Genomic DNA, 12007 nt, shown 5'->3' on the forward strand with positions numbered 1-12007 from the left:
CTGGCCTCTCTGACCTCCCTGGCCTCCCTGACCTCCCTGACCTCCCTGACCTCCCTGGCCTCCCTGACCTTCCTGAACTCCCCTGGCCTCTCTGACCGCCTCCCCTGGCCTCCCCTGGCCTCTCTGACCTCCCTGGCCTCTCTGACCTCCCTGGTCTCCCTGACCTCCCTGGCCTCCCTGACCTCCCTGACCTCCCTGACCTCCCTGGCCTCCCTGAACTCCCCTGTTCTCCCTGACCTCCCTGACCTCCCCAGGCCTCTCTAACCTCCCCTGGCCTTCCTGACCACCCTGACCACCCTGACCTTCCTGACTTCCCCTGGCCTCCCTGACCTCCCCTGGCCTCCCTGACCTCCCTGACCTCCCCTGGCCTCCCCTGGCCTCCCCTGGCCTCCCAGACCTCCCTGAACTCCCCTGGCCTCCCTGAACTCCCCTGGCCTCACCTGGCCTCTCTGACCTCCCCAGGCCTCTCTGGCCTCCCCTGGCCTCTCTTAACTCCCCTGGCCTCCCTGACCTCCCTGACCTCCCCTGGCCCCTGGCCTCTCTTAACTCCCCTGGCCTCCCTGACCTCCCTGAACTCCCCTGGCCTCCCTGAACTCCCCTGGCCTCACCTGGCCTCTCTGACCTCCCCAGGCCTCTCTGGCCTCCCCTGGCCTCTCTTAACTCCCCTGGCCTCCCTGACCTCCCTGACCTCCCCTGGCCCCTGGCCTCTCTTAACTCCCCTGGCCTCCCTGACCTCCCTGACCTCCCTGACCTCCCTGACCTCCCTGACCTTCCTGACCTCCCCTGGCCTCCCCTGGCCTCTCTGACCTCCCCTGGCCTCTCCCTCCTCCACTCAATCTCTCTTACTGACCCTTCACATAGTCCAACAGAATATTTCAGAGTATTGCCCACCACCTAACAGTTAAGGAAACACTTAGCTCATAACATCTGAGCATAGCCCAGAGAGCAGTGTTCAGCTTTAGGAACAACCACCAACAGTCAGAGATACTCTACCTGAAAAAACAATGTTGTCTAACATTCAAGTTGCCAGCAAACATTAGAATGTCATTGTGTTGGAACTTTTGGTTATTTAGTTATTACACACACACACACACACACACACACACACACACACACGACACCTCTCTCTGATGGTCTGGCCAATGAAGTATTACTGGGGACACGTGCTGCTCCAATGGTAAATATTCTCTTGTCTTCCGAGATGAATAAGATATCAACTCCTTGGCGTGTTTACACTGAGGCTGTTTCGCTTGGCGTGGCTTGAGTGTTGGCTTACAATACACTACAGCTTCACTAAGAGTAAATTAAGAACCCTTAAAGCCCTGTGGATACAGTGAAACCTGACAGACAGACAGACAGACAGAAGGGCTGTAGTGTACGCACACACACACACAGATTGAATCAGTCACATGACCTTCTGACAGGTTATTACATTTTAATAAAGCTGCAAATGTATTCTCTCTCTCCACCCCCTCTCTCTCTAACCCCTCTCTCTCCACCCCCGCTCTCTCTCTCCACCCCCCCTCTCTTTTTCTCTCCACCGCATCTCTCTCCACCCCCTCGCTCTCTCTCCACCCCCTCTCTCTCTCTCCACCCTCCGTCTCTCTCTCTCACTCCAACCCCCCCTTCCTCTCTCTCAATTCAATTCAATTCAATTCAAGGGGCTTTATTGGCATGGGAATAAATATGGGTTGTATTTACAATGGTGTTTGTTCTTCACTGGTTGCCCTTTTCCTGTGGCAACAGGTCACAAATATTGCTGCTGTGATGGCACACTGTGGTATTTCACCCAGTAGATATGGGAGTTTATCAAAATTGGGTTTTCTAATTCTTTGTGGGTCTGTGTAATCTGAGGGAAATATGTGACTCTAATATGGTCATACATTTGGCAGGAGGTTAGGAAGTACAGCTCAGTTTCCACCTCATTTTGTGGGCAGTGTGCACATAGCCTGTCTTCTCTTCAGAGCCAGGTCTGCCATCGGCGGCCTTTCTCAATAGCAAGGCTATGCTCACTGAGTTTGTACATAGTCAAAGCTTTCCTTAAGTTTGGGTCAGTAACAGTGGTCAGGTATTCTGCCACTGTGTACTCTCTGTTTAGGGCCAAATAGCATTCTAGTTTGCTCTGTTTTTTTGTTAATTCTTTCCAATGTATCAAGTAATTATCTTTTTGTTTTCTCAAGATTTGGTTGGGTCTATCTCTCTCCAACCCTCTCTCAACACCCTCTCTCTCTCCACCCCCCTCTCTCTCCACCCCCTCTCTCTCTCCACCCCCCTCTCTCTCTCTCTCTCTCTCTCCACCCCCGTCTCTCTCCAACCACCTTGTTTTTCTCTCTCCACCCCTTTGTCTCCCTCTCTCCACCCCCTCTCTCACTCCACCCCCCTCTATCTCTCTCCACCCCTCTCTCTCCACCCTCTCTCTCCACCCCCTTTCTCTCCACCCCCACTCTCTCTTCACCCCCCTCTCTCTCTCCACCCCCACTCTCTCTCCACCCCCTCTCTCTCTCTCCACCCCCACTCTCTCTCCACCCACCTCTCTCTCTCTCCTCTCCCCTCTCTCTCCACCCCCTCTCTCTCTCTCCACCCCCCTTTCTAGACCTCCCTTTTTATCTCCCTCCCTTCCTCTCATTCTTTCCCTCTTACCCTCTCCTCTCTGCTGATAAACACAGATAAATCCCACCACAGATCTCCACGGTCACTCCATATAGACAGCCATCCAAAACAAACAACTCCATATAGACAGCCATCCAAAACAAACAAGGAACACGTTTACAGACCTTCTAAAATAATGGACTTTTTTGCCACAGGTGCACGCTTGATAAATCTCAGCAGGACAAATCTGGCTATACAACGGTTACATGGGGTAAATAACACTGTTGTTGTGCTTGTTGAAGCTAAAGTCCCTGCATTGATTTTCCAGCGCTGACAAGATTGATATTCAGGTACCGATGTGGATACGTAGATGAAATTGATCTGATAATGTCTGAATAAGGGCACTGGTTTCCTGAATGCCCTCGGCACCTTCGCATCTGTCAGTTGTGCCTGTGGGGGAGAGCAGTTCCCACAATCCAAAGGGCTAAAGAGGTCACTGGTTACCACGGGAGAGCCCCCCCCCATTCCTCCCCCCCCCCCCGTGCTATGCAGGGTCATGCTGTGGTTAGGTGGTTCTGTGGAGAGGGAGAGAGAGGGAGAGAGGGAAAGAGGGGGGAGAAAGAAAGAAAGAAAGAAAGAAAGAAAGAAAGAAAGAAAGAAAGAAAGAAAGAAAGAAAGAAAGAAAGAAAGAAAGAAAGAAAGAAAGAAAGAAAGAAAGAAAGAAAGAAAGAAAGAAAGAATGAGAGAGAAAGGGGAGGAGATAGATAGAGAGAAAGAGAGATGAATGACCATATTAGAGACACATATTTCCCTCAAATTACACAGACCCACAAAGAATTCGAAAACAAATCCAATTTTGATAAACTCCCATATCTACTGGGTGAAATACCACAGTGTGTAATCACAGCAGCAAGATTTGTGACCTGTTGCCACAAGAAAAGGGCAACCAGTGAAGAACAAACACCATTGCAAATACAACCCATATTTATGCTTATTTATTTTCTCTTTTGTACTTTAATTATTTGCACATCGTTACAACACTGTATATAGACATAATATGACATTTGTAATGTCTTTATTCGTTTGGAACTTTTGTGAGTGTAATGTTTACTGTTCATTTTGATTGTTTATTTCACTTTTATTTATTATCTACCTCACTTGCTTTGGCAATGTTAACATATGTTTCCCATGCCAATAAAGCCCTTTGAATTGAATTTAATTTAATTTAATTGAGAGAGGGGGAGGGAGATAAACAGATGGAGAGAGCGAGAAAAAGAGAGAGAGAAAGAGAGAGAGAGAGAGAGAAAGAGAGAGGGAGTGAGAAACAGAGAGAAAGAGAGAGAGGGATAGAGAGAGAGAGAGAGCGAGAGAGAGAGAGAGAGAGGGAGAAAGAGAGAAAGAGAGAGGGAGTGAGAAACAGAGAGAAAGAGAGAGAGGGATAGAGGGAGAGAGAGAGAGAGAGAGGGAGAAAGAGAGAAAGAGAGAGGGAGTGAGAAACAGAGAGAAAGAGAGAGAGGGATAGAGAGAGAGAGAGAGAGAGAGAGAGAGAAAGAAGAGGGGATGGACAATAAAGTACATCAGCAGGGTCACTACCTCTCTAATCTTCACACAGCCTTCTGTAAAACACTACCTCTCTAATCTTCACACAGCCTTCTGTAAAACACTAACCTCTCTAACCTTCACACAGCCTTCTGTAAAACACTAACCTCTCTGACCTTCACACATTCTTCTGTTCAACACTACCTCTCTAACCTTCACACAGCCTTCTGTAAAACACTAACCTTCACACAGCCTTCTGTAAAACACTAACCTCTCTGACCTTCACACATTCTTCTGTTCAACACTACCTCTCTAACTTTCACACAGCCTTCTGTAAAACACTAACCTCTCTAACCTTCACACTGCCTTCTGTAAAACACTAACCTCTCTGACCTTCACACAGTCTTCTGTTCAACACTACCTCTCTAACCTTCACACAGCCTTCTGTAAAACACTAACCTTCACACAGCCTTCTGTACAACACTACCTCTCTAACCTTCACACAGCCTTCTATAAAACATTAACTTTCACACAGCCTTCTGTACAACACTACCTCTCTAACCTTCACACAACACCACCTCTCTAACCTTCACACAGCCTTCAGTTCAACACTACCCCTTCTGTAAAACACTAACCTTCACACAGCCTTCAGTTCAACACTACCCCTTCTGTAAAACACTAACCTTCACACAGCCTTCAGGTCAACACTACCCCTTCTGTAAAACACTAACCTTCACACAGCCTTCTGTACAAAGTTAAACGATTGAATCAGTCAAACTGTCTGCACTACACACACACACACAGACACACACACACACACACACACACACACACACACACACACACACACACACACACACACACACACACACACACACACACACACACACACACACAAAGAGAGAGAGCGCATGTGACACGTGCTGAACACCACCTCTGCCCTCACAATCCTCCTCACAATCCTCCTCACAATCCTCCTCACAATCCTCCTCAGAATCCTCCTCACAATTCTCCTCAGAATCCTCCTCATAATCCTCCTCACAATCCTCCTCACAATCCTCCTCACAATCCTCCTCACAATCCTCCTCACAATCCTCCTCACAATCCTCCTCATAATCCTCCTCACAATCCTCCTCACAATCCTCCTCACAATCCTCCTCATAATCCTCCTCACAATCCTCCTCACAATCCTATACAATATTACCAGGCGAGAGGTGTCAAGACATTAAATATAAATAAAGGAGAATGTTCATCATATCTCCTCTCTAGACTGATTAAATGGATGTCTGATGTCATGAGCTGTATAAAAGCAAAGCACAGGAGAGTAAAGAGAGATGTTGGTAGTATTGTTTGGTTCTTGACGAACAGCGAGTGAAATATCTATGAAAAGGGCTGGTCATTCAATATTTTTTTTCTCTACATTTTTTTACAGATTGTCATCCACTTTGATAAAGGTCTCTGATAATCATCAACTCATCGTGTACGCGAACGCTGCACATTCAAGGTGATGGCCACTCAGAGAAGTCAACATGGCCACTCAGGGATGTTAACTTGGCCACTCAGGGATGTTAACATGGCCACTCAGGGATGTTAACATGGCCACTCAGAGAAGTCAACATGGCCACTCAGGGATGTTAACTTGGCCACTCAGGGATGTTAACATGGCCACTCAGGGATGTTAACATGGCCACTCAGAGAAGTCAACATGGCCACTCAGGGATGTTAACATGGCCACTCAGGGATGTTAACTTGGCCACTCAGGGATGTTAACATGGCCACTCAGGGATGTTAACATGGCCACTCAGGGATGTTAACTTGGCCACTCAGAGAAGTCAACATGGCCACTCAGGGATGTTAACTTGGCCACTCAGAGAAGTCAACATGGCCACTCAGGGATGTTAACATGGCCACTCAGGGATGTTAACATGGCCACTCAGGGATGTTAACTTGGCCACTCAGGGATGTTAACTTGGCCACTCAGGGATGTTAACATGGCCACTCAGGGATGTTAACATGGCCACTCAGGGATGTTAACTTGGCCACTCAGGGATGTTAACATGGCCACTCAGGGATGTTAACTTGGCCACTCAGGGATGTTAACATGGCCACTCAGGAATGTTAACATGGCCACTCAGGGATGTTAACATGGCCACTCAGGGATGTTAACATGGCCACTCAGGGATGTTAACATGGCCACTCAGGGATGTTAACATGGCCACTCAGGGATGTTAACATGGCCACTCAGGAATGTTAACTTGGCCACTCAGGGATGTTAACATGGCCACTTAGGAATGTTAACTTGGCCACTCAGGGATGTTTTTGTTGTCATTCAACGAGAGACCACTCATTTTCATGCACATTTTTTCATTGAAAAATACTGCACCAAACATCTTAGTGAGGTGTAAAATTGCGCGACTATGATCTCCTCGGCAAAAACGTCAAAATTAATGACAGATTTCTTTAGTTATCTTATTATTATTTTGAGGAAGTGTATACTGGCTAGTGTATACATACACACAGCTGATCTAGGTGATGAACCACAAACAGAACACCTAGATTCCCAAAGTAGAAAGTTCACAACACAAACAACGAGAACAACACCGACACCAGCTAGTTCTCATCAACTACCACCCACACCAGCTAGTTCTCAACAACTACCACCCACACCAGCTAGTTCTCATCAACTACCACCGACACCAGCTAGTTCTCAACAACTACCACCGACACCAGCTAGTTCTCATCAACTACCACCGACACCAGCTAGTTCTCATCAACTACCACCCACACCAGCTAGTTCTCATCAACTACCACCCACACCAGCTAGTTCTCAACAACTAACACCCACACTAGCTAGTTCTCATCAACTACCACCCACACCAGCTAGTTCTCATCAACTAACACCCACACCAGCTAGTTCTCATCAACTACCACCCACACCAGCTAGTTCTCATCAACTACCACCCACACCAGCTAGTTCTCATCAACTACCACCCACACCAGCTAGTTCTCAACAACTAACACCCACACTAGCTAGTTCTCATCAACTACCACCCACACCAGCTAGTTCTCATCAACTAACACCCACACTAGCTAGTTCTCATCAACTACCACCCACACCAGCTAGTTCTCAACAACTAACACCCACACTAGCTAGTTCTCAACAACTACCACCCACACCAGCTAGTTCTCATCAACTACCACCCACACCAGCTAGTTCTCAACAACTAACACCCACACTAGCTAGTTCTCATCAACTACCACCCACACCAGCTAGTTCTCATCAACTACCACCCACACCAGCTAGTTCTCAACAACTAACACCCACACTAGCTAGTTCTCATCAACTAACACCCACACTAGCTAGTTCTCATCAACTACCACCCACACTAGCTAGTTCTCATCAACTACCACCCACACCAGCTAGTTCTCATCAACTAACACCCACACCAGCTAGTTCTCATCAACTAACACCCACACCAGCTAGTTCTCATCAACTACCACCCACACCAGCTAGTTCTCAACAACTAACACCCACACTAGCTAGTTCTCATCAACTACCACCCACACCAGCTAGTTCTCATCAACTAACACCCACACCAGCTAGTTCTCATCAACTACCACCCACACCAGCTAGTTCTCATCAACTACCACCCACACCAGCTAGTTCTCAACAACTAACACCCACACCAGCTAGTTCTCATCAACTACCACCCACACCAGCTAGTTCTCAACAACTACCACCCACACCAGCTAGTTCTCATCAACTACCACCCACACCAGCTAGTTCTCAACTGCAAGTTAGAGAAGACTACAGTAGCAAACAGACAGACATCCCAATGCCACATAGCAGACAAACACACACACAGACACCTGTATGCCATTTACACAACGTTGCTCAGCATTAAGACACACACAACTGTAGACTATTACCTGTAGGCCATGTGGGTCTGATTCATCACAGTGTCCTGTAGTGACAGAGCGTGGACATTGAGAAACTCCTCCAGCTGTTTGACCTCCAGAGAGGTGTTGGCTCTCAGTCCACCCCACAGCATAAGAGGGGTGTAGGGTCTTGCCCCGGGCCTCGCCGAATCCAGGGGACATTTCCTTCCTTGGCCACCCTGACCCCCCAGGCCCCCCTGTCCTAACGGTCCCCCTGGGCCCTTGTCCGCTTGTTTGGAGGCTCCCTTCTGCTTTGGGTTAGGGATGTCTGAACAGGTAGCTTTGTACAGGTACATCTCTTTGGCTCACACGCTCACCTTCCCCTTTTTCTCTCTTTTAGTCTCTCCCGTCTTCTGTCCGTCTCTCTCAGACACACCCAGAAGAGTCCCAGATAGGACCCTCAGCAGGCAGACCCCATGGTGTGTGTGTGTGTGTGTGTTATGAATGTCTCAATTTACAAATAGATAAAATATATTAAAGTTGACCATCTAGTGTGTACTCTGTCAAGCATCCAATAGAAATACGTTCTAGTTAGATCTCCATATTTGGAAGGAAGACAAAGATCCTAAAAAATACTACTCCAGTACTACACGTACGAAAACACTATCTACTAATTCACAGTTTTCAAATACAGTGTACATACTACGGTATAATAATATCCCAGGTCCTGGTCTGACGCTTGTCTGAAGAGCCAGTATAATATTATTCCAAGGTTCCTGGTCTGAGGCTTTTCTGAAGAGTCAATTTCCATCTGTCAGTAAAGAAAAAGTCCTGCATGGAAAGGATGCCTGATACTACAGCACATCAAGTATATTCCTGCTTACGATCAGTCACATATCTGTCTGCACACAGAAACACACACGCACACACACATATGCTGTCACGTTCCCCTCTTCTCTAACATTCTATCAGCTCACTTTGGTAATGCTCTCTATTAAATAGCATGGGAATCTGGGACATGTTTTTCCATCCCTCCTTCTTTCACTCTTTCCCTCTCTTCCTTCCTCCCTCCCTTTTCCACTTTCCCTCCCTCCCTCATCAACCATTTACATCCAAATCTTGTTGTCTACCATTCCTCTATTTCCCTCCCATTCTCCCTCCCTCCCTCCCTCTCCCACTCTCTCCCACTCTCAGTCTCTCCCTCTCCCACTCTCTCCCACTCTCAGTCTCTCCCTCTCCCACTCTCTCCCACTCTCAGTCTCTCCCTCTCCCACTCTCTCCCACTCTCAGTCTCTCCCTCTCCCACTCTCTCCCACTCTCAGTCTCTCCCTCTCCCACTCTCTCCCACTCTCAGTCTCTCCCTCTCCCACTCTCTCCCACTCTCAGTCTCTCCCTCTCCCACTCTCTCCCACTCTCAGTCTCTCCCTCTCCCACTCTCTCCCACTCTCAGTATCTCCCACTCCCACTCTCATTCTCTTTCCGATCTCTCTTCTCCCACTCCAGTCATTTTCTCTCTTCATGTCCCTCCCTCCCCTCTCTCGTTCTCTTCCCATGGTCCTCCCTCATCAAGCAGGGCAAGGTTCTGTGCCCTCTGACCTTTGCCGTGTCTGACAGTCAAACTGACTTCATGTATCGTCACTGACTGTATTGTAGGAATGAGGAGGAGTGGCACCTTCCCATATCCTTTGGCAACCACTGTGCTGAGCCCGTATGCACACACATCACACACCACACACACACACACACACACACACACACACACACACACACACACACACACACACACACACACACACACACACACACACACACACACACACAGGATTTCCAATAAGTAGAGAAGGGAGAGGGTCGCTGACATGCGCTAGGACAATCCACTAAGTGACAACACACAGACAGGGCTATTGTGACCTCAGCAAAACATCCTCCCAGCAATCACCCTGCAGTTTAACACTCATTCAAACTACAGGATATAATAAAATATAGAACATAATAGGGCTGTGAGATCCTCTAACGCCTCAGCCTATAAGGGGAACAGACAGGACTGTGAGATCCTCTAATGCCTCAGCCTATAAGGGGAACAGACAGGGCTGTGAGCTCCTCTAATGCCTCAGCCTATAAGGGGAACAGACAGGGCTGTGAGCTCCTCTAATGCCTCAGCCTATAAGGGGAACAGACAGGACTAAGAGATCCTCTAATGCCTCAGCCTATAAGGGGAACAGACAGGGCTGTGAGCTCCTCTAATGCCTCAGCCTATAAGGGGAACAGACAGGACTGTGAGATCCTCTAATGCCTCAGCCTATAAGGGGAACAGACAGGACTGTGAGATCCTCTAATGCCTCAGCCTATAAGGGGAACAGACAGGACTGTGAGATCCTCTAATGCCTCAGCCTATAAGGGGAACAGACAGGACTAAGAGATCCTCTAATGCCTCAGCCTATAAGGGGAACAGACAGGACTAAGAGATCCTCTAATGCCTCAGCCTATAAGGGGAACAGACAGGACTGTGAGATCCTCTAATGCCTCAGCCTATAAGGGGAACAGACAGGACTAAGAGATCCTCTAATGCCTCAGCCTATAAGGGGAACAGACAGGGCTGTGAGATCCTCTAATGCCTCAGCCTATAAGGGGAACAGACAGGACTAAGAGATCCTCTAATGCCTCAGCCTATAAGGGGAACAGACAGGACTGTGAGATCCTCTAATGCCTCAGCCTATAAGGGGAACAGACAGGACTAAGAGATCCTCTAATGCCTCAGCCTATAAGGGGAACAGACAGGACTAAGAGATCCTCTAATGCCTCAGCCTATAAGGGGAACAGACAGGACTGTGAGATCCTCTAATGCCTCAGCCTATAAGGGGAACAGACAGGACTAAGAGATCCTTTAACGCCTCAGCCTATAGAAGGAAACAGACAGGACTGTGAGATCCTCTAATGCCTCAGCCTATAAGGGGAACAGACAGGACTGAAGAAAAATAAATAAAAAATAAATAAAAATATCAGCTATGACAACAATAAAAACAAACCCAAGTAATTTTTACCTTCAGCATCGTGATTCTGAGAAATGCTCAATAAGTTCCAGAAATGTTGTTTTGCTCTCTCTCTCTCTGTCTCTCTCTCTCTGTCTCTCTCTCTCTGTCTCTCTCTCTCGCTTTCTCTCTCTCTCGCTTTCTCTCTCTCGCGTTCTCTCTCTCATTTCCTTTTCTTAGGAGCCCATGTTGAGAGCAGTTACATACCCCTCAGTGCTGGAATGGGTGAGTCATGGACAAGAATACCTCAAGAGGGGGAGGGAAAGGGGAGGGAGAGGGAGGGAGGCAAGCTAGGGGGACACCAATAAGCACTGGAATCCGCCCTCGCACCCCATGAGAGGCAAGGAAAAAGAACTGATCGCACCCCTCTCAACTCAACACAGAGAAGAGACAGATAACTTTTTTAACCCACACATTCTCTCTCTTCCTCTCTCGTCCTCTCCCTCTCTCTCCACCAATATCCCCTCTCTCTCCATCACCTCTCCTACAGTCACTTATTGTACTCTCTCTCCCCCTTCCATGTTTCTCCCCTCCCTCCCTAGTGTCTCTCTCGCTCTCTCCCCCACTCCCCCTTGTGAATACGACTCTCCCCTCCCTAGTGTCTCTCTCTCCCACTCCCCCACTCCCCCTTGTGAATACGTCTCTTCCCTCCCTAGCCGCGCTCTCTCTTTCTCCCATGTCTCTCCACTCCCTAGCCTCTCTTTTTCTCACTCCTGCTTCCAGGTCTCTCTCCTCCCTAGCCTCTCTCTCTCACTCCCTCTTCCGGGTCTCTCCTCCCTAACTTCTCTCTCTCTCTCTCACTCCCCCTTCCAGGTCTCTCCTCCCTATCCTCTCTCTCTCTCTCTCACTCCCCCTTCCAGGTCTATCCTCCCTAGCCTCTCTCTCACTCCCCCTTCCAGGTCTCTCCTCCCTATCCTCTCTCTCTCTCTCTCACTCCCCCTTCCAGGTCTATCCTCCCTAGCCTCTCTCTC

At 48.3% G+C, this 12007-nt stretch overlaps 1 protein-coding gene across 1 annotated transcript in view; it reads right to left on the reverse strand.

Annotated features, from left to right (window-relative positions):
• Positions 1-9147, reverse strand: part of kcnab1a (potassium voltage-gated channel subfamily A regulatory beta subunit 1a) — a 161977-nt gene extending 152830 nt beyond the window's left edge. Inside the window, exon 1 of the mRNA XM_045724824.1 lies at positions 8059-9147. Within this exon, the coding sequence (XP_045580780.1) occupies positions 8059-8363 (305 nt within the window). The 5' untranslated portion in view covers positions 8364-9147. The remainder of the gene's footprint in view (positions 1-8058) is intronic.
• Between the last annotated feature and the right edge of the window lie 2860 nt (positions 9148-12007).

This window comes from Salmo salar, chromosome ssa09 (genome assembly GCF_905237065.1).
Source record: "Salmo salar chromosome ssa09, Ssal_v3.1, whole genome shotgun sequence".
Classification (NCBI taxonomy): domain Eukaryota; kingdom Metazoa; phylum Chordata; class Actinopteri; order Salmoniformes; family Salmonidae; genus Salmo; species Salmo salar.